The following is a 23,134-nucleotide window of genomic DNA, read 5'->3' on the forward strand; positions in this document are numbered from 1 at the left end:
CCCGTTATAGGATCCTGTGCTTTTGCTACCTGTTTCTGAATTTGCTATCCTGACTGATTATCCGTGTATGACCCAGCCTGTTCCTGACTACTCTGCATTCTGTATCCTGACCCTTGCCTGCCTACGACAACTCTTCCTGCTTAACCCCTTGCTTGATCACCCAGTTTGACCCCTTGCCTGTTTGACGATTCTGATATCCGCCTGCCTCGACCCAGCCTGTCTGACCATCCTTCTGCCTTATCCAGTCTGTCTGATTATCTGGTTTTGACCCCTTGCCTGCCTGACGATTCTGCTATCTGCCTGTCCTGATCCGGTCTGTTCCGTTTCCACCTGATGCCTTGTCCTTGACCTTCTGCCCAAAGACTCTTGCCAGCCAGAACTTCTCGCCTTGTACCCCTCGTTAAGTCCAGGTGGCACCCAATTAAGCTGAAGGCTCCTCCGAAGCCCAAAGTTGGTCACACTACTGGTGAAGCCGAGCCGAGACCAGGGTCCTTGGCATTTGTTCTGGTATTGGGTGCCGGCCGTGACAGTAGTGTTTCCGTGATACCTAAAAGACAAAGTTTGGCTGACATAATATTGGGGAGGGCTAAAGTATTTTCGGCATACGTAAGAACCTCTCGCCAAAAAGGAGATGTCTTTTTAAAAAGGCATGTTGTATTTTCTTGGAATGTTGTTTAATAATTGTAATTTAATTTGTATATGTAGTACATAGGGGATAATTATCTTGGGTCACTGACCAGTAAATAACACAAACTACAAGGAAAGATTTCATCTTTGTTTTTATTAAGCTCCAGAGCTTAAAAAAAATAAATCCCAGATCATGTTGGATCCAAAAAATGATAATATTACAAGACAGTATAAAATTTATTTTGAAAAAAGGACAAATGCATTACAATGTGCAGCACAAAGTGCAGAATTTTGAAGCTCATTGAAGTTTTTTTTCTTCCCATTTTACTGCCCAGGGCCAGACAGAGATTTGTTCATAAACTGTTTTTTGACAAAGCATATCCACCACTGCAAAGAAAAGAAAGGCAAAAAAAGTCAGAAGCAAGTAAATACAATATCTACAATTGGCAGATGGTAATGTGTACAAGAAAGTCGATTCGGATCCACTAGCATCCATACAACAGTGCATTGCAAATTGTGTGCTTGATGCAATGGAGGCTGGCATTGTGGATGACGATCTAAAAAAATTCCTGATTAAAGACAATCCTATTACGCCAATATTGTACACATTACCTAAAATTCACAAAAACTTGGAGAATCCACCAGGTCGCCCCATTGTCGCTGGTACTGATTCAGTCTTATCACCATTGGCTGTATTTCTAGATAAGATATTACAGCCTCTAGTGCAGAATACTAATTCTTTTGTGAAAGATACCACACATCTACTGAATATATTGGATCGGACCACATTAACCAACAATAATGTTCTATTAGTCAGTCTTGATGTGTCAAGCCTTTACACATCTATAAATCATGACACAGGAATATCAGCTGTGACTCATTTTTTAAATACCACTGAATATACTGAGGAACAAAAGTCTTTTTTAGTGGATTTATTGCAAATAGTGTTGCATCAAAATTATTTTCTATTTGGGGACAATTTCTACATACAACAGAGGGGTACCGCTATGGGTAGCAACGTAGCTCCCTCTTATGCAAATCTGTATATGGCCCACATTGAGGAGGAGGTAATATATAAAAATTCCCTATTTAGATCTCATTGTACGTTGTATCTGCGGTACATTGATGATCTTATACTGATCTGGGATGGTGACTTAGAGAGCCTAAATGCCTTTCATCATTTTCTTAATGGTATAGAAGAGACTTTAAAATTTACAATGGATTTTAATCCAACTTCCATCAATTTTTTGGATGTAAAAGTGGTCAAGGATGGAAACATACTTAAAACTGAACTATATAGGAAGGTGACTGATAAAAACAATTTATTGCATTTTGCCAGTTTCCATCCTGATGCTTTAAAAAATTCTCTTCCTTACTCGCAATTTATGAGGGTGAAGCGAATTGTAAGTGATTCAAAGGACTGTGACTTTTATTTAAAAGAAATGGTGGATCGGTTTGGTGCTAGAGGCTACTCTAAACAGATTTTAAAGAACAATTTAGAGAAGGTGCACCAGCAAACCAGACAGGAATTGTTAATTGCCAATGTGCCAAAGCATAAGGATAATAACAGGATAGCCTTTGTAAGCCGGTATAATACGGCAAGTAAACAAATTGGGAACATCATACGTAAACATTGGCATCTGTTACAATCCTGTCTGACAGAAGTCCCAAGTTTTCAATTACCACCAATGTTGGCCTACAAAAGGGCAAGGAATTTGAAAGATCGTTTAGTCAAAGCTGATGTTGGCAGCCTAAAATCGCAGAAATGCTTATTTTTACAAAGGCCTAAATTTGGAACTTTTCCTTGTCTACATTGCTGTCAATGCAATTCAATAATTAAAGGGAATACTTTCAATCATCCCCATTCTGGTAAGCAGTATAAAATTAAACAGTACTACACATGTGAATCTACATATGTTGTTTATTTATTGAAATGCCCGTGCGGTTTGCTATATATAGGGGAAACAACCCAGAGGATTAGAGATCGTATCTCTAAACACAAATCCACTATTCGCACAGGACAAACTTCTCTACCTGTACCGGCACATTTTCGATCCGCAGGACATGTAATTAGTCAATTAAAATTTCAAATAATTGATTCTGTTCCAGTTCAGAGGAGAGGGGGCAATAGACTGCTAGCATTACAAAAATTAGAAATGCAGTGGATCCATAGGTTGGACACAGTGTGGCCGAGGGGCCTGAATAAAGACTATACCCCATCTATGTTTATTTATCAGTAGGTAGGCAGACTTTTTACCAGTGCTGGTTTTTTGAAATATCTACTATGTGTATACATATGTATTCTAACGAACAATTTTTGTCTTTTTAAGGTCCTTGAATGAACCTTCTGAGTGCGGGTACCATCATCTGCATAACCCAAGATTATTGGGGAGAAAAATGGGCTGAGTATGCAGTTAAAGTACCGTGATTGCGCCTCAGTTTATTCATTCATATTCTCCCTGATTGGGAATTACAAATTAATTTTTATACATATATGCACTTTAAGGTGATAATATTTTCATATGTAACTTTTTTACACTTGTGTCATAATGTTCATACTATTTTTTTGTTTTTGCTATTTATGGACTTTTTATGGATATTTTATTATATGGGTGCACAAAAAAATTCCAATCAAACATAATGGTCTCTGATTATTGCACTAATTATGTATGCAGGGTTTGAATTTTAACCTATCTCTGAGGATTCACTAAATTATTCACATGTGTCACTCCATTATTCAAATTTATCAATTAATTATGTATATTAGCATTGAATCTTAACCAATCCGTGAAGGATCACTACCATTGTTTCTCCACTCCTCCCTCTTTTTCTTTGGTATTTAACACAGTACTTTGAATGTAAGTTTAGGCTTGATAAAGGGCCCTGCGTGGCCCGAAACGTTGCCAAACTTTATGTCTGCCGTGAGCCAATAAAAACACTTTTCTTCACAAGACAAGTTTGATCGGTGTGCTACAGTTTTCTTTGGATGTTCGAGTTATTTGGACCTTGAGCAGGAGGTCCTGTGGACTGTTTAGCACCCGGCACCCGAGAGGGTAATTACGTTCAGGTGAGCACTCTAATTCTGTGTGGAGAAGCAAGTAAATAGACATCAAAAACATCAGTTTTATATTGAGTACTAAAGTGACTTCCACAACAGGGTGGTTATGATATGAGCTCATTCATTAGGGCTTATGTAGAAAGGGTGCAAAAACTTTATAATCATACACAGCCCAAAAAATGCAAAATGTCTGTCAGTGCAGCTACAGGGAGCTGTTGATAAGAGCGGATCTGCTTCTTTCCCCTGATTGCAAACCACAGGCAGTGAGAAGCAGAGGATATGCTATGTGTGACTGTGGCCTAACTATGGCTGGGGTTTAACAAATTAATGGCAACGTCTCCTGTAGCATCAGTTTTCAGCACTGTCATTGGGCAATCAGACGAGAGGTTGGTATATTGGGCATTAAGGTTTGCATTAAGTGTGTTCAAGGTCTGTGGAGCAGAACCTGATTAAGTCAGTATTATAGAGAATGTGGTTGAGTTGATTAAGTCCTTTGTTTTCTAATTCATGAAGTTCATAATTATTGGTTAGGGTGGCTACACATATAGGGGCAAATTCACTAAGCGCCGAACGCTAGCGTTACTTCGCTAGCGTTACTTCGCTAGCGTTACTTCGCTAGCGTTACTTCGCTAGCGTTACTTCGCTAGCGTTACTTCGCTAGCGTTACTTCGCTAGCGTTTGTCATTTTCGTTACTGCGCAAATTCACTAACGAACGCTGGCGTAGTTTCACTAGTGTTACTTCGCACCCTTACGCCTGGCGAAGTTTCGCTAACTACGCAAATTCACTAACGCGCGCAGTGTACTGAACGCTACCTTTTATGCTAGACTTCCTTCGCCACCTCAGACCTGGCGAAGCGCAATAGAGTAGATAGGGATTGTTTCAAAAAAAGTCAAAAATCCCAAAAAACGCTGGCGTGTTTTCTACATTATGGGTGATAGGCTGAAAAAGATCGAATTTTTTTTAGGGGCTCCCCTCCTTCCCCCCTACATTTCCTGACTCATGGCAACTTACCTAGACAGTGGGCACATGTGTAGGGCAAAATAACATTTTTATTTGATGATTTGAAGGTTTTCTAGCCATTTGTAGTGCTGATACGTATTCCTCCATTGAAATTTGAATTTCGCGCCGTATGCAAATTAGCCTTCGCTAGCGTAACTTCGCTTTACTTAACGAATCAACGCTAGCGCAACTTCGCAACCTTACGCTACCCCTGAGCGCAACTTCGGATTTTAGTGAATTTGCGGAGCGCTGGCGAAACTACGCCTGGCGAAGTTACGCCTGGCGCAACTTCGAATTTTAGTGAATTTGCCCCATATAATCTGAAGTCCTGCAGTGGACGAACAAGGTATGACAGCTGTGAAGATGAATGAAGTTTTTTTTTTATGAAGCCACGCCGCATTAAATTATTGCATTTACATTCATTTAGACCATTCTTGCAATGGTTTCAAACTCTAAAAAACGAAAAATTAATTTTGTTGTAAGACTAAATGAAAATTTTACTATTTAGACTTTAACAGCTATTAAAATAGTGCCATTTTTACCTTGCTGGGTTTGTCGGTCTGAGGATCGAACACCTTGTCACAAAGCCTCAAACCTGTCTCCTGCCTTAGCTGCTGCAAGTAGGCCCTCATTACCTCTAAAAGCAGAAATAAATTAATCAGATGGTGTCTGCACATATTAAAAACACAGTGGATATATTAAATAAAGTACAGGTAAGGATCACAGTCCCATTGGGTTTTTGTAATATAATCATTTTTGGTTCTGAAACCATTTTCCCTGGCTATGCCAAAACCTTCCCTATATTGACATGGCTAAAAAGTGTCAATAGAAAAGGATGTGATCCTTAAAAAATTCACACCCACACACTATAGAAGTCCTCCTACCACCACCAATAACAAGTACACTATGCATCTACACTGACGCACATAAACAAATACAGCAGTTACAGACAATCCAGCACTAACAAATCTCTCTTCCACTTCCTTCAACCCACATATTTGGTAATATTTTTGGTAATAATTTGGTCTGCTAGCTACTCCCTTACACAACTGTGCCTACTCCAGTACCATACTTGACTATCCCTACTAGCCTGCCTGCTCCTTCCTGGTCCCCATTCTGTTTACTTACCAACCTGCAACTTTGACCCTTCACAGCTCAGTTTACATTCCAGCCTGCTCCTTTTCTACACTGTACTCTGATAACATGCTAACAGGCTCCTTATCACCTTTATTTATATGCCAGCTCTTTAGGATTGATATAGAATCCACTTCCTCCACAAACAAATATAGCTACTAGCTACTTCCTCCCACCCACCAGCCATTCTCTGCTAGCTGTCAACTTCTTTCTCCAATTCCACTCTATTGCCATCTCCTCCATTAAAAATGCTGCCCAATCTGTCAACCTGTTAATATGCCGTCTTGCCCTTTCCTACCCTCTCCTACCCTACATGCCAAACTTCTCTTCCCACTCGCTGCTCCATTTACATGCCGAACTACTCCTCCCCATGCCTCTATTTACAGGCCAGCCTACCAACTCCTAATGTGCCCCTCGAGCAGTTTTTAAAAAGGTAGTATCTACCTATATACATCTCTGTTCATAATGAACACAATATAAAGGAAAATGTATTTTCCCTTTTATTTGACACTGTAGGAAAGAGAGCTGCTGAGCTGAAGAATGCTGAAAGATAGCCTAAGGCGTGCCATCTCAGGATGCCATTGATTCAACAACCTTCGCTATTCAATGAAGGGGGCACAGCTGCTAGTAGGTATGCAACTCTAACATCCACTACTGCATTCTGCAATGAATCAACTTTACAATATTATAGACTACAGACTTCCAACTACTGTTTTAAAGTCAGTGCTGTCAATGTCCATTTTGTTTACAGTAATTCTAGCAAATGATTGCATTAAAATGATTGATCTTCCATTTTAAAGAGGTTCAATACAGGAATAATATCAATAGGTTGACAACTGCTGTAGGGAGGGGGGTAATTCAAATCTGATATTCATAGAAATATGAGGTCAGTTTTTGTGATCTTATTTGCAAACCCAGACCGATCTGTGGAATGAGGCATAAGATCCTTCAAGGGGTTGTTCACATTCCAAACACTTATTTCAGTTGAGTTGTTTTCAGATTTTTTACCAAAAGTATATGAAAACAATTGAACTGTACAGAAAACTTGATTACTTACCATCCTCCTGTTTGTTGGAAGGTTTCACATACATGGCATTTAGGGGGAATCCTGGTTCTCCAGGGATAGGGAAGTTTGTAATCCCCAGTGTATACATTTCCTTCTCTCCCTGTCCTTTAGAATTGCACTGGAACAACAACACAAACATTAACCAAGAGCATAGCATCAGCCCAATTTCTCTGGTTTTCCATTTTCCCAGAAGTGCAGATGACTAAGGTTATAGCTAGATAGATAGATAGATAGATAGATAGATAGATAGATAGATAGAGAGAGAGAGAGAACTGGTGTTGGTACAAAGAAACAGGGAATAAAGAAAACATTCCACACTGACAAGGAGTATTATACTTCAAGCAAGTAATATTACTATATTTAGTATTACTATATTTGTAAAACAGTGTGATTCCCTGGTACACAAACTGCTGCTTAAAATAAAAACTATATGGAAAAATTGAAGCATCAGGGCAAATTGCGGTCACATGAAAGCAGGTTTCCTTTTTTTTTTTATTATTAAATTGCACAGACATTTAAATAAAGCAACAAGCTGCATGTAGTTATCATTGTATTAATTTGGCTTAGGGATAAAAAGACACTTTGGTGGATCAATGAACAGCTAACAAAACAGACAAGAACATTCAAGGTATGGGCAAGGTAAGGGAAAATATGCCAATTTGATAAGATTCTTTAATAGGTCATATAAATGATCTGCTGGTAAATTGTTTTCAGAACGTATGGTTTGCCTCTAAGAAATGTAGTACATAGCACAAAATAGCTGCCAAATCTTACCTTCTGCAGCTTTTTTAAGCATTCAGAAATATACAGAGTTATATATATTAATGTCCGATCAGCTTCGTTCTGTAAAGAGAAGTACCGGTATGTGTTTACAAATGGTGACCATCAGTTTTGTTTAATCAGGGAAAAAACACATTATTATCACATTAATCAGATGCCCCCATTAATGCAATGTAGGTTGCTATATCATTTGCAACATTTCAGCGGACATTTCTGCATTGTTAAAATTGGCACAGCTTACCTTTATTTCATAATTTTTGAAGAAAACGTTAGCCTTAAAGTAATAAATAGCTTCATCGATGATATCTGTGTCTTTTGCTTGAAAGACAAAACACAAAAATGATTATGGTTACAAAATGTTGTAATGTTCTACAAAAAATGCAGCTAAACTGCATCAGTGCAGCTGTCCATAGAAACAAATCGGCAATTAGCTTTAATCAGTCTATTATCAGTTATAAAACAAGAGCAAAGCAAAAGGAATGCATCATTAATTAACATAATGCAAGTCTTTTTTTTGTCCATAGTTTAGCAGAAGCTGTAAATAATCCTCACTGCTTTCTGCTACATTAGTCGATCGGCTACAAAGCTATATTACATTTTGCTGTACCTACACAAAAAACCCCATCATGCAACGCAAGTAATCTTCTATATCGAAATTTAGGCTTTGATTACAGCGGAGGACACTATCAATGCATTCTTGAAAAAAATTGTACCAGAGACAGTCATATTGGGGCTCATTTATAAACACTGGGCAAATATGCACCTGGGCAGTAACCCATAGCAACCAATCAGCGATTGCCTTTTTTTCAGCCAGCTGCAGGTTGAACACCGAAAGCAAACATCTGATTGATTACCATGGGTTACTGCCCAGGTGCCAATGTGCCCAGTGTTTATAAATGACCCCACTCTGTCTCTAGTACAAATATAAATCTTGCAGCTGTTTTTACATAACATGAAGCAATCACTGCACCTCTGGTTGTTGTTGGGCCTAAAGCAAAAATTCCAAGAGAACTACTGATATAACCATTGGCTAATTTGAGGAATCCTTCAGCAAGCTGAAACCTGCCACAGGGATGACTGGAGGAATTTATGTAAAACAATCAGGGCTGGTATGACTTACTTTCTCTAGGGGCTGGTCCTTTAAATTGGCTTCTTATGGGCAGCATTGCCATGTTACCAATCAGCTTGGTATCTGACTCCATAAGTATTGAATGGTAGGCCTGAAACACAACACATTATAAGCGTTAACATTTCAAAAGCTTGAGCTGCTTAGCAAACAGTGCTCCTCTTATGTTCAGTGAGCTTTTATTAGGATTCCAAAGGAAATCACTCGGAAAGAAAATTTTAAATTATTTAATCCAGATACTTGGTTGTTTTTTGTTAATTAGAAATTCATAATGTTAGCACAAGATTTTGTGCAGGCACTTGCTGGCCAGTAAGACATGTATGCCACATTAAGGGACCAATTTATCATCACCGGTGATGTTGCCCATTGCAACCAATCAGATATTTGCTTTTTGTTTTCTAATTTATAGATGCCTGTTCAAATCTAATTGCTTATTGGTTGCTATGGGCAACATCACCGGTGATGTTTGTCTCCAATGTTAAAAAATACACCCCTAATTGTACCAATTACATTATTTTTATCTGATTTTTAAGGCCTATGCTGGTACAGGTATGGGATCTGTTACCCGGAAACCCAATGTAATAATAAAACAGTACCTTGTACTTGATCACAACTAAGATATAATTAATCTTTATTGGAAGCAAAACCATCCTATTGGATTTATTTAATGTTTAAATGATTTTCTGGTAATGCAAATTATGCAAATCCAAATTACAGAAAGATCCGTTATCGGGAAAACCCCAGGTCCCAAGTAATCTGGATAATAGATCCCATACCTGTACACAAATTCTTTTGCTTTTAAAGGAAAGGATCACCACTAAATTAAAAAAGGTTCTCTATCCAAAAGGCAGGTATAGTTATTATACATTTCAGACAGTTTCAATAGACAGTTGGAATGAGGTCCCAACCCCAAAAAGTTTAGATAAAGATACATTTCTCAACACAAAACACATATCTGAAGACATTATCTGTAGGCGTACTGACAGTTTAAACCCTAACATTGTGTGGTGATCTCTGTGGGAGCACACAGATAATGACAAAATAGTGTTTTTTTTACCAAAATGCCTTGCCATTGCTAGCAATGTAAATTGCTTTGTGTAAAATATTACAATTTTGAGGAATTACCCACTAAGGCACTAAGTGGTGATTTACATTGCATGGCTTTTCAACAAACCAACCCTTGTGTTATTGCTCTAGAAAACAGGGCAATATTTACTGAAATGCTTGTCAGATTGCTAGGTCCCTATCTATGATGGATGAATTTTTGGCAAATCTAAACGGGTCAAATTCGCCCATCCCTATCTATGATATAAAGTATCTGTTGATTATGTATTTGCTTTAATGTTATAAATTTCATTTAAAGGAGAATTCAACTGAAAAGTTAAAAAGCCCTACCCTTGATATACCCCCCACTCTCCCCCCCCCAGCCTAGCTGTTCCCCCGGGCAAATTCCCCCTAAGTCTTTACCTATCCCTCGATGCAGAATCAGTCCAGAGTTCACAGAAGCCATCTTCCAGCTCTTCATAATCTACAGAATGAGACAGGCACTTCGGCAATTTCCCTGACTTTCGGAGCAAGCGCAGTTGTCGCGAAACAGAAAATAGCTCCAACTGTGCATGTGCCGATATGGCACTTACTTCCCGAAGATTACCGAAAAGAAGAAGATGGCTGCCGTGAACTCCGCGGGACAGAACCTGCACCGAGGGGTAAGTAAAGAGTTAGGGGCATTTGCCCGGGGTAGAAGCTAGGCTGGGGGGGGGGGGATTTTTTTACTTTACTGTTGAATTCTCCTTTAAAGATATTATAAAGCCGCCCTTTGGGAATTTACCAGGCTGTGGAATTCTATCCCAGAATTGCTCTGTAAGAAACACTCTCCGCGCCCCTTAAAAAACAAGTTCAGGTCCTACCTTCTGAAGCACTAGAACACTACCTGCCCAGTTCTGCCAATTCACAAACCTTTGTGCACTTTGCAATCCTATGTGTGCCTGTGTGCTATCCACCCACTTAGATGTCTCTTTTATCACTTGACACTACCTTTCATTTAACTTTTAGTATGAGTGATATTGTAAGACATTTAACAAATGTTTTTCATTTCTGTGGTTTTTGAGTTTTTTAGCTTTTTAGTCAGCAGCTCTCCAGTTTGAAATTTTAGCAATCTGGTAGTTAGAGTCCAAATTACCCTAGCAACCATGCACTGATTTGAATAAGAGGCTGGAATATGAATAAAAGAGGCCTGAATAGAAAGACTGGTAATACGAAGTAGCAATAAGAATACATTTGTAGCTTTACAGAGCATTTACTTTTTATAAATGGGGTCAGTGACCCCTATTTGAAAGCAGGAAAGACTCAGAAGAAGGCAATCTATAAAAAAAAAAAAAAAAATTAAGACAAATTGAAAAGTTGTCAATAACATACTAAAAGTTAACATAAGGGCAGAGACACATGCTCAGATTTGGGGAGATTTAGTTGCCCAGCGCTAAATCGCCTCTTCTTCAGGGCAATTAATCTCCCTGCCAGCTAGAATGTAAATCGCTGGAGGGATGGCAATCGGTGCACTTTGTTCTCCAAAGTCGCCTCACAAGGAAACTTCAGAAAACAAAGTGCTCCGAGTGCCCTCCTGCCGGCAATTTACATTCTAGCCGGTGCTAGCCAGTTCGAGGAGATTAGTCGCCCCACAGAAGAGCCGATTTATCGCCGGGTGACTAAATCTCCCCGAATCTGAGCGTCTCTGCCCATATATGTAAAGCTATACATAGATACATAAATGCGTATATCAAAAGGGAGGTGTTTTAGCCCACCAGGCTATAAACTGTTTGTCTAAACAAGCATATTGGGTGCAGCAATGGACTGACAGCAAAGCAAATGCCTCCCTTGTAACAGTCTCAGCCACTTCCTGCGTGACTAACCCTCTTCCCCTTTATGCACAAAGCGTAAGGCAAGCTGCTGACTCAATAGCCATAAAGTGTATCGCACAGTTTTGCGGATTATTTGTTGTAAAATGTCCTACACGAGCCCTGAGCGTTCGGTACGGCTTGATAAATCCCCGCGCACGGAACATGTAGAAATGGAAAAGTGCTCCACTCTAATTTCAGCTCAGGGCACATATCCGTGGGCACCGGCACTTGCACGGTAGCGGGGGCGTTCTACTATTCTACACAATCACGGGTGTTCAGAGCACTAAAACTCATCACGTAGGAAAAGACTGGCACTCTATAGCTAGACGGTATGACCATTGACCCTACGTGATACAGGTACCGGCAGGTTAGCCGTGCTCTTCCTCACTTTGCCTGCTAACATCGACATCCAGTTCCTTAACTCACCGGCATCTTAACTACCCGTGAATATAGGACAGGACTCCCGGAGACCAAACGATGCAGTGTCTGTACTTCCGCTGTCCCACCCTAGGCTTCTCAAGCAGGAAGTAAAAGCGCTCACACGGCAAGTTCGACTCACGGCCTCCAGAGGTCGCTAGCTTTTTCTCACAGGGTTAGTATATGGTTTTGCAAATTGGACCTTCAAGGAGCCCGTAGTAAAGCACCCAGGAAGTACATCATCAGCGTGAGTGCGAAATTGCATTACAAGCAAGGAGGCGCTGCCGGCATCGTTTCTTGGAGAGAGAAGAGGGGAACTAGATTCTATTGCTGCGTATCGGATTCGCTGGGCAATTTTCAAGTTTGATACAAGAATGCCACGTTATGCGCAGCTCGTTATGGGGCCCGCCGGCAGCGGGAAGGTAATTTCTGGGTTAGGCCTAAATTAGAGACTTCACAGAATACACGTTTAATGGCTAATTGTAGAGCAGGATTTACAAAGCAGCATTTCTGCAGCTGTGTAGCAATGGCAGAAATTGAAAAAAGTTTATATGGCACAGGTTAAATAGTGGATAACAGATAACACCATTAAGTTCTACAGAGTTTATCTGCTATCTGCTGTGTAACCTGAGCCTTTTCTCCTTTGAATGGCTGCCCCCATTGCTACACAGCAGTTTATTTATATAAACAATAGTAGTGTTTCTGAAGCAAACACAGCAGATTTACCAGAGCAGGACTACACTGCATTATATTTTTATTACTTTAAAGCACTTTCATTATTTGCTGTTACTGGTCCGTATACAGTTGTCTTAATTCACCCGAAGTTTTTAACATGAGCTCAACGAATAGGACTTGTACTGAACATATGTTTTGCCTATTGTTTTAATTATCTATGATTCCTTTCATTTCCGGCACTCAACAAAGATGTGACGCCAGTTTCACTATAGCACTTCCTCTCACTTCCCTATCCCATAGAACTTAAAAAGATGATGAATTATGAGTCCACTGAGAGGCCCCTGATAATGAGCTGCTCAAAGGCTGATGCTTAGAAAAGGTAGCGAGTTTGTTCAAAGGTACATAGGGAGCTCTAAACAAATGGCCCTGTTTATAATGGAAAGGGGGTTAAGTTAAGTGGAAATATCAACACTATTCAAATTAGTGTTTTATAATTGCAACATCAAAACACATAAGTCCTATTTACTGTGTTTATTTTTTTAGCAAGGATGTGAAGTCAGTTTTACTTTAGCAATTCTTGCCACTTCCCTATCCCATAGAACTTAAAAAAGCTGTTAAAATTAATTGAGTCTACAGAGTGGCCCCTGATAATGAGCTGCTCAAAGGCTGCTGCTTAGAGAAGGTAGGAGTTTGTTTGTTCAAAGATAGATGGGGAGCTCTGCGCAAATTGTCCTGTTTATAAAGCCAGGGGGAGGTTAAGTGGAAATGTCCAAACTTATAAATTAGTGCTTCATAACTGCCACAAAAAAAGAGCAAAATATGGGTTTTTTTTAACATCAAAATAATAGGTTCAACAATAGTAAGTTCAACATAAGTCCTATTTACTGTGTTCATTTTTAGCAAAATGGGTTTTTAACTTTAGATTTGATAACTTTGGCTTCTTTAGACTCTGATTTGTGCATGTACACAATAGTAAAAGTTGCTTATTTTATTTATTGCACATGTGCAAGCCTAAAAAACTGCATTGGGGCCTTGAGAAATACTGCAAAGGAAATGGGGTTCATTTTCAACAAGTATACAAGAATTGGTTTTCTCCTCAAATTAGAAACACAAGTTGAATGTTATACAGCAGTGAGAATAAAAACACATTTTTTTTGCAGTAAACCTGCGAGTGCCTGGCTCAATTTTCGGTTTAATGTTATACAGCACTTGTTGTGTAGATAGTGCCTCTGCTCATGTTAGTATTATTAAAGAGCAACTAAAAGGTTAAACAAATTTGTTTCTGTTGCAGAGCATTGTTCTATAAGTTTTTATGTACAGAGCTCTATCAAAGCTGAAATATATCCAGCATGTATTCTGACCCATATGGGTCTAACATGTCACAACAGTAGAAATATATAGTTAATAAAATACCCCCTCTTGTAAATTATAAGGATATTATAAGTTGCCAAGGAGTTTCATGACCATATAAAAACACGGAGGCCGAAGGCTGAGTGTTTTTATACAGGCCATGGAACTCAGAAGTAACTTCTAATATCCTTATATTTTGCAACAGGGGTATTTATTTATTATAATATACAAGTTTCAGAGTCTTGTGACAGAAATGACATCACTACTCACCGTTTATAACTGATGACATCAGTACTCACTGTTTATAAGGATTTAATTTACAAGATATTCATGGCTTTTGTGTATTATATAATATTATTTTCTAAATTCATTTTTGGCAGCTGGTGATAACTTCTCTTTGAATTTTAGAGCACTTATTGTTCCACCATGGTGCAGCATTGTGAGACTCTGAACAGATCAGTCCAAGTGGTTAATCTGGATCCTGCAGCTGAGCATTTTGATTATCCTGTATTAGCTGGTAAATCACTCCCTTACATACTTTCATGCTGGGATATTACAAATACAATAGTGTAACATGCAAGCGGTCAGTAATAAAATTTGTTTTGTTCTTTATTTAAATTGCTCCAACATATTCCACAGTGCTTTACAAAGCTCATTCACATTAGTCCCTGCCCCAGGGGAGCTTACAGTCTAAGGACTCTCACATTCACACACACACACTAGTGCCAACTTTATCAAGAGTTTTTGGACTGTGGTACCTAGAGGAAACCCTAATAGACACATTGAACTCAGGCATTAAAAGAATCAGCCATCACAAAATTATCCTGCAGGGCATTCCACAATCTACATTGCTTAAATAAACTTTATTTTTCTCAAGTCTAAATGGATGGCCTCTGCTGCGATGATCCATTTTATGGAAAAGTAGATCTCCCGCTAGCTGTTTATGCCCTTTAATGTACTTCTAAAGAGTAATGTCCCCTCACAAGTGTCTTTTTACCCTCATAATTTAAATCATCCATCCCCTTAACCAATTTAGTTGCAGATTAATTAAGATTTGTCTGAAAAACATATAGCAAACAGAATTTGAATTAGCCTACTATATGGGAAAACATATTGGACGCAGGAAAACCACCGAAATGACCTCTATCCCAAATATACAAACTCTTGCAATCACAAAAGGTAACGGCAAGCCCTACTTATTTTGAAGCTTGGGAAAAATAATTAGATATTAGTATCCCCAATACATTTAGAAAGAAAATACTGCTAAATATACATAATTCATCCGGGTGCTCTAGAATCTGAGAAATGTCATACAAATGTCATACAAAATCACCACGAGGTGGTATTATGTTCCTTGAAAAATTGTACAGACTGTTCCCCCACCTCCTCGGAAAAATGCTGGAGATGTGGCTATAGGCTCCTTTAAACATATCTGTTTCATGTGCCGGCTATTACTAAGTATTGGGAATAAATATGTAAGACCATTAATCAAGTAGCAGGGACCAAACTCCATCACACAGATATACCCCTGATCTTATTCCTTATTGATAAAAAGAATGGTGATGTAATAAAGGATAAACTCACCCTACACCTTTTCCGGGCAGCATTAGCCCCCAAGAGATGGAAAAAATGTGAACCCTCCGTTAAGGTGTAACTGGATTCGTTTGGTAGAAGAGACAAGGAAACTAGAGGAAATCACCTTATTAATACACAATAATTTAAGTCAATACAGCCTTACATGGAAGCCGTGGTTAGAGAATTTTAAGATGATGTGAACTAAAGTAAGAAGGAAAAGTTAAAATACTTAGGTTAGAAAAGCCATCACTAAGTGAACTTATATATGTAACACAGAAATTACTTGTAAACATTTTGGTTTTGATTTGAGACAATTGTTGAATTAACCTTGTCCCCCCCTTAGATTAGTAAGTGAACAGCTGCCTCTTGCATTTGGCTTGATAATAAATGTCTCTCTAATTTTGATCAGCAGACATTCATTGTTATTTTTCATTAATGATGTATTGTGGTAGTGGACGGCATATATAGAGATGGATCAAACTGATACTAACCGTGTTTTATATAATTTATTTTTAAGATATCCGGGAACTAATTGAAGTGGATGATGTGATGGAAGACCGTTCGTTGAGATTTGGGCCTAATGGAGGCCTTGTATATTGTATGGAGTATTTTGCCAACAATTTTGACTGGCTGGAGAGTTGCCTTGGACACACAGAGGATGATTACATACTTTTTGACTGTCCAGGTGAGAACAAGTATTGTCTTGGAATGAAATGCCAACATACACTGAAAGTGTTGAAATTGATGGATATTTTTCTTTTGTCAACCTAAAATCAGTAACCTAATGAACAATTGCTATGCTAGACCTGGTTTTGAAAATCTTGCTTTTGGTTCTTAGGTCAGATTGAGCTTTACACTCACCTGCCTGTTATGAAGTACCTTGTGGAGCAGCTCCAGCAATGGGAATTCAGGGTCTGTGGAGTTTTTCTTGTAGACTCTCAGTTCATGGTAGAATCTTTCAAGGTACAGTAGCAGAGTAAAATGTTTTAAAGTTTCACATTGCATACATATTTTTAAAACCTTTTTTGTGGTCCATTTGAAAAAGACCCTTTTGTGAAGTATAGCAAATTCAGACTTTCCTGCATGTGGCCTAGCATTAGTCCATTCTGGTAGTTTAAGTAGAAGTGTGATTTAAGTTGATTCATACAGAGAGATGCATATTCCCTTTAGGCCATTTTATTAACTTTGTTTTAAGTTATTTTGCAGTATTATACATGGCCTGCTTTGCTTTCAATATGTCAAGACAGTGTATGTTTATTCAAAACCTAATTGATCAGGATAGAATAAAAAAACCAACACTTTGGCCCTTTGCTAACTGGATAGTTTTGTAACCTAAACATAGGTCAAAACAAAGTCTAAAAAGATATTATACATAGAAGGTGTTTGAAGAAATAAGGAATTATAAGGCTATTACTGGCTTCTAGATCACTCCAGGGATTTGTTTATGGTGAAATGTGTTTTTACCAAGGCTTTAAGCATAGGTTGCAGTAGTTCTGCAGAAAAAAAATCCCTGGTTTATATGAAGTCAAATATCAATAATGTCTTAAAAATGGGAAACCTGTGTATATTATATCCAACCGAAGAAGGCTCTAGTGAATAAGTAAAAAAAAAAATCTATGTGCAAATTTGTGTCTTTTTGTTTCAGTTTCTTTCTGGCGTTTTGGCTGCTCTCAGTGCTATGGTTTCCTTAGAGATACCGCAGTGCAATATAATGACAAAGATGGATTTATTAAGCAAAAAAGCCAAAAAAGAAATTGAAAAGTAAGTTTTTTTTTTTTTTTTTATTATTATTTTGAGTTTTTGTTTGATTTTTTTGTTAAGATGTTTGGGAATGACTTTACAGTGTCATTTCTGTTGAACATTATTGACTGTTATGTTGTAAGTTTAAAATAAAGCGCATGATATAAAGACTTGTGTAGCGTAAAAAAATTGCAAATATATAAATGGATTTGCATGTTTGTGGTTAAAACTAATCGTGTTGTGATAAGTCTTGGTCAGTGCTGGACTGATAACACCATTTCTCTCTCTTTATAGGTTTTTAGACCCAGACATGTATTCCATGATTGAAGATACACCAAGCCGATTTAAAAGCACCAAATTCAAGAAACTGACGGAGGCACTTTGTGGGCTTGTGAGTTACTTTAACTATCAAGTTTACTTTATAAATGTTCCACTTGCAACTGTATGTGAGATCTGCCCATTATGCAGTGTCCATTCTGTACTTCAGTCCTGACATGGACAAAATATGAATGTAATGGCACAATATTATATACCTTAGAACAGCACAGAACATAATTTCCAACTACCAGCCACTGTGAATCATTTTTGAGGGCTATTGAGAATTAAATGCTGCATTAGCTTAACTCTACTTGCAAAATCTGTAATCTTACCACCATCTTTTTTTGTCCTTGCCAGGTTGATGATTACAGCATGGTCAGGTTCCTACCGTTTGATCGGTCAGATGAAGAATGCATGAACATTGTTCTCCAGCACATAGACTTTGCCATTCAGTATGGAGAAGACCTAGAGTTTAAGGAACCGAGAGTGAGTAATATGGATTAGTATAAATACTATTGCAGTTTATGCACTTTTATTTGTTGTATGAAATAAGTGGCTGCCCACAAGTTAGTCCATGCTTCCTCTCTGAAGAATGCCTCAGTCTTGAGAACCACGGCAGCTTGTCATATGTTTTAAGTGCAAACAAAAAATTTTGTACAAAGAATATACTGTGCATGTTCAACAGAGAATAAAGTGAACCATTTTTGTATGGGTCTGTTTGTGGAAGAGCATGCTCAGACCCCATGTTATTGCTGACTACGATTTGTACGATTTGTCAATCACATGTTATATGTTTCATGGCCAGATGATTCAGAAGTCTATGGAGATGGGCTTTCACATGCTGTAACCTATTCTTCATGTTAAATGAAAAGATAAATATGAATCTGCATAACACCTCCACTATGTTTTTACTCTTATTTTGACAGGAGAATGAAGAGGACAAGTCAGAAAACTTTGATGAATACTTTCAGGACAGAACTGATGAATCATGAAGACAGAGTTTCTCTGTTATTTAATAACTCTTTTTTAATCAAGATTTTTTGTTGTGGATATGCAGTGTCAGATAATTGGTCAAATGCCTTAGATCTGTAGACTGTATTTCTGCAACCATCAGAAAGAGTGTTTTCAGTTTTGCTGTACTATATTGCCACATTGGCAGAAAGGAGAGTAACTAGATAAATTTATGTAAGCAAATAAAATGGGGGAAGCCCTGTTTGGATTATGTTACATTTCCTAGCTAGTGGATGCATGTACGATATGTTGTATCAGAAAGGGGTGTAATACGAACACCGTTTAAATTTACAGGTGAACATTTGTATGTTCTTTATGGAAATTTTGCAAAAGGCAGGTATGATGTTCATGTTTCCTTTTGCATAGCAGAAATATATTTTAAATATATTTTTAAATTCATTTGATCTTTCTTGTTATATACTGACACACACAAAACTTAGTAATACAGATGTGTTCAAAATATTTGACACCCCTGGTCAAATTACCTGTTTTGCTAAATGAAAAAAGTTACCACCACCTCTGCAGGGAACAAATTTAAACATGAAATTATTCTGGTTATTTTAATGCACAGATACTATTTATTTACCAAATTTAAAACAATTTCAAAGAAAAAGGAGCACATTTATTTAAAAAAATTCAGTTGCTCGTGATTATGGAGCTCCACTGCAACAATCATAATTGCAATAGCAATTAGCTTTTTTTCTTATTTAAGAAAAGTAATGAAAGTGTTTACTGTGATCAAGTTTAATTTAAAAAATGAATCATGGAAAAAAACCTGTTATTCACATTACAAAATTCAGGATATCCACTTCCAGCTGATGGCATCTTGGTAAAAGTCCTGGTTGTTTCACATTTGTTGTATCATAAGTTTTTAAAGGGATTGTTCACCTTCCAAACACTTGTTTTCAATTCAGGTGTTTTCAGATTTTGAGTCCAGCAGCTCCGTAATCCAGAAAAAACCTTGAACTGTTAGTTTGCTACATTAGTTGATACATTTCTCAGCAGCATCTTTGAGATGTTATTGATTATTGTATTAGGGATGCACCGAATCCACTATTTTGGATTCGGCCGAATCCTTCGTGAAAGATTCGGCCGAATACCGAACCAAATCCTAATTTGAATATGCAAATTAAGGGTGGGAAGGGGGAAAATATTTTACTTCCTTGTTTTGTGAAAAAAAGTCATACGATTGCCCTCCCCGTCCTTAATTTGCATATGCAAATTCGAATTTGGTTCGACCGGTCAGAAGGATACGGCAGAATCCTGCTGAAAAAGGCCGAATCCTAGCCAAATCCCGGACTGAATCCTGGATGTGGTGCATCCCTATATTGTATCAATTATAACAGCTGCCTTTAATGAAACTCGGGGATTATGCCAAGGGCCGGTGATTAGGATTGACGCCTCCTCCCAGAGCTGCTCCAGGTGGATTTGAAGATGTGAACTTAAATATTAGACAAAATGGTCAAAAATACAAATAGAAAGCAATGGAAACATGTCTTTATTTCTGGTGTACTATCTGTAATGAACTGAGCTGGAAAAAGTGTTTGTGAACAACCCCTTTAAAAAGGTGTTGAATTTGGGGTTGCAAAAACTCTAGCAAACCATTGAGAAGCGTGTTGAAGCTTTCAAAACTTCTTTTATAATTAATGAAACCGTGATTGTTGTAGCTTGTACCATTGTATTTAAATATATAATCTATTTTTGCTTTTGTTTCTCCTTTCAGAAATAAAATGCAATTGCAATTAGTTCGCGTTAGCCTTGGAATTTAAACCTTAATAAATGTGCCTAAAAATCTTGACAGAGGGAAAATGGTGCCCCCTGACACATTGCTGCACAGGTGGTCTCAATAAAAGGGAGGAATCTCCCCTGCCTGCATGAAATATGGTGTGTGTGTGGCCCCTTCAAACTGTCTTCTCTTACTCAGTGCCTGTCATGTAAGGAGATCTGCACCACCAGTGCAGTAAAAAATTGTGGGAGTTGTGGCATTAATCTGTATTGGATGACTAGAGTGGTAGGACTTTTCCCAATTTATTAATAATAAGAACTTTACCCAATATAATTGCTTTAAAAATGTCTGATTTATATTATATAAATTATTAAAATGTGCCTGCCGGTCCTCCAGGTTGGGCTATCCCTTTTGCTCCTCCATTACTAAATGCTGAGGTAAGCAGTGAGGAGGAAGGACAAGGTGGGTTTCTTCATACATCATCTGAATTTCAAACTCAGATGCTCAGGTGTACTGATCTCTGCTTCTGTGCTGAACACAGAAATTGGGAAAGCTCCTACTTTTAATTTATGGAAGAGGAATTTTTTGAATTTAGAAAAGTATTTCTTTTTGAAAAGTCCTTCCTCTCTGGTAAGATTTTGCAAAGTGGTGTGTGGCCATATAGTGTATTTCTCTGTGAGTGTACATTATTCCCTATATACATTTTAGTTCTGTGAAAGCAATACACAGGCTGAGAGTACTAATGTATATCAAGTTTTATAGTTGTAAGTGCTGGTTCTTTGTATTTTCATTTACATTTTTAGAATGAATCTATTTTTAAGATGATAGATCATCACAATAATTGTTTTAATATAGGTAAAAGGAAGAGGCCTGCCAGCATTATTTATTAACATTTTTCTGTGATGAAATAAAAGATTTTTAATCATACTGATAACCTTGTGGGTACAATGTTTGTCCATAAAGTTCTTAAAGGACAAGTAAAGTTAAACTAAAGAAGTAGGCTAGAAATGTTGTACGTTATGTTTTGGACTCCTGTACCAACCCCAGGCAACCACAGTCCTTTAGCAGTAAAGATCTGTGTTTTCAAATCTGTCCCAGTAGCTCCCCATCTTCTTTTCTACTGATTCACTGCACATGTTCTGTGCTGCTGTCACTTACGGAGCTTAGGGACTGACTCAAAATATACAGTACACATAGAATATAAATGTCACAATATAAGGCTGATTAATAATTAATATGGATAATTACTACATGGCAGCACAGAAACCAGTGCAATTAGCATCAGGATTTAATAATCAGCCCTGTAGCATCAGCTTGTATGACAAGCCAACCTCATTTTCATCCTAATAATTTGCCACAACCCCTAAGCTTAGCTTCTCAACAGCTGCTCAGAGCCCACTGAGCACAGACACTTTCCAAGATGGTGACCCCTGTGACAAGTTTGAAGTCCTGGATCATTGCTGCTATTGAGAAGCTGAAACTTTTGGCTGGAGCAATAAGTTCAGTATATAAAACATGGCATTTTTAGTCCTATTCATTTTTAGGGTTTCCTTCTCCATTAAAGGAACTTGGCAAAAGTAAGGCTTGAAAATGTGAACACACACTAAATTTGTCACGTTCCTTACCCATAGGAACACTTTATTTCTTGTTTGTAAGGCAGTTTATGACTTCCCTTTACCACACTTGATGAAACTGTAGCCAAATGTCACCCTTTACCAATCCCAGGTGTCTTCCATACACATATATGTACTCCTTTTTTTATTTTCTTACATTAAACCTATGCTTGGATCTTAGCCCTGTCCCATACATACTGTAGCTTTTTTTGTGCCATCCTACTTCCTACACCACCATTGGGGTACAAATGTGACTTTCATGGATGAAAGAGTAGCGTAATGCGTTCAATTAAAAGAGATATCACCCTGTGTGTGTGAGAAAATTATTTATAAATGTGCTCCCCTTTTCCTTGGGCAGCTACTAATTAACAGAAGAAAGACAAATCAAGGTGAATACAAGGAGAAAAGGTGTTCTTCGTATGCAGCAAAGGTGCAATCCGATAGTAAAGTGCCTCCGCACTCTGTGTAAATTGCCTACTTACAAACCACTACTGTGGCGTTATGCATATAAAGAAAAATCCTTTCTGGTCCCTCCTCCAGGTTACTGCTCCTGTCAGACTCCGGATCAGAAATAGGAACCAAGGATAGTGTGATACCGTTTTTATTAAAATATAATTAAAATCAAGTAAAAATACACTCACATTTACCCTCTTGGGTAATACGCATTCAGTCCCAAAAAGTTTGTGTGTGGTCCCTGGGGGCAGTCCTGCCGGCTTTTTCCAGACTCCCTCGTGGTGCCTTTCTTGGGTCCAAAGCGTACCCCAAGATATTTTGGACCCAAGAAAGGCACCACTATGCATAACGCCACAGTAGTGGTTTGTAAGTAGGCAATTTACACAGAGTGTGGAGGCACTTTACTATCGGATTGCACCTTTGCTGCATACGCAGAACACCTTTTCTCCTTGTATTCACCTTGATTTGTCTTTCTTCTGTTAATTAGTAGCTGCCCAAGGAAAAGGGGAGCACATTTATAAATAATTTTCTCACACACACAGGGTGATATTCCTTTTAATTGAACGTATT

At 38.1% G+C, this 23,134-nt stretch overlaps 2 protein-coding genes across 4 annotated transcripts; one reads left to right on the forward strand and one right to left on the reverse strand.

Annotated features, from left to right (window-relative positions):
• Positions 1-762: 762 nt before the first annotated feature.
• Positions 763-12,224, reverse strand: arpc3.L (actin related protein 2/3 complex subunit 3 L homeolog). 2 transcript variants are annotated; one of them, NM_001086585.1, is made up of 7 exons: positions 12,113-12,224; positions 8,787-8,886; positions 7,908-7,984; positions 7,661-7,729; positions 6,878-7,004; positions 5,229-5,323; positions 763-1,014 (listed from the first exon to the last, which is right to left on the reverse strand). In NM_001086585.1, the coding sequence occupies exons 1-7, from the start codon at positions 12,116-12,118 to the stop codon at positions 952-954; spliced, it is 537 nt and encodes a 178-aa protein (NP_001080054.1). In that variant the 5' UTR covers positions 12,119-12,224; the 3' UTR covers positions 763-951. The 2 variants fall into 2 exon arrangements, with proteins under 2 accessions (NP_001080054.1, XP_041417377.1); XM_041561443.1 differs by lacking the exon at positions 12,113-12,224 and adding an exon at positions 11,093-11,132.
• Positions 6,427-21,425, forward strand: gpn3.L (GPN-loop GTPase 3 L homeolog). Of its 2 annotated transcripts, none has more exons than XM_041582859.1 (8): positions 6,427-6,451; positions 14,537-14,645; positions 16,221-16,388; positions 16,542-16,666; positions 17,349-17,464; positions 17,738-17,834; positions 18,119-18,247; positions 18,688-21,425. In XM_041582859.1, the coding sequence occupies exons 2-8, from the start codon at positions 14,555-14,557 to the stop codon at positions 18,751-18,753; spliced, it is 792 nt and encodes a 263-aa protein (XP_041438793.1). In that variant the 5' UTR covers positions 6,427-6,451; positions 14,537-14,554; the 3' UTR covers positions 18,754-21,425. The 2 variants fall into 2 exon arrangements, with proteins under 2 accessions (XP_041438793.1, NP_001089469.1); NM_001096000.1 differs by lacking the exon at positions 6,427-6,451 and adding an exon at positions 12,415-12,525 and having other exon boundaries at positions 18,688-18,985.
• The last annotated feature ends 1,709 nt before the right edge of the window (positions 21,426-23,134 follow it).

The sequence above is a fragment of the Xenopus laevis genome, chromosome 1L (assembly GCF_017654675.1).
Source record: "Xenopus laevis strain J_2021 chromosome 1L, Xenopus_laevis_v10.1, whole genome shotgun sequence".
NCBI classification, from domain to species: Eukaryota; Metazoa; Chordata; class Amphibia; order Anura; family Pipidae; genus Xenopus; species Xenopus laevis.

Excerpts from the sequence above, each read along its gene's own strand:
- arpc3.L (NM_001086585.1), bottom strand. Across the intron at positions 7,985-8,786 it reads AGGACCAGCCCCTAGAGAAA|CAAAAGACACAGATATCATC; the intron begins GTAAGTCATACC and ends TTGTCTTTCAAG. Across the intron at positions 7,730-7,907 it reads TCAAAAATTATGAAATAAAG|AACGAAGCTGATCGGACATT; the intron begins GTAAGCTGTGCC and ends TTCTCTTTACAG.
- gpn3.L (NM_001096000.1), top strand. The coding sequence starts at position 12,478 with ATGCCACGTTATGCGCAGCTCGTTATGGGGCCCGCCGGCAGCGGGAAG. Across the intron at positions 12,526-14,536 it reads GGCCCGCCGGCAGCGGGAAG|AGCACTTATTGTTCCACCAT; the intron begins GTAATTTCTGGG and ends TTTGAATTTTAG. Across the intron at positions 16,389-16,541 it reads CATACTTTTTGACTGTCCAG|GTCAGATTGAGCTTTACACT; the intron begins GTGAGAACAAGT and ends TTTGGTTCTTAG.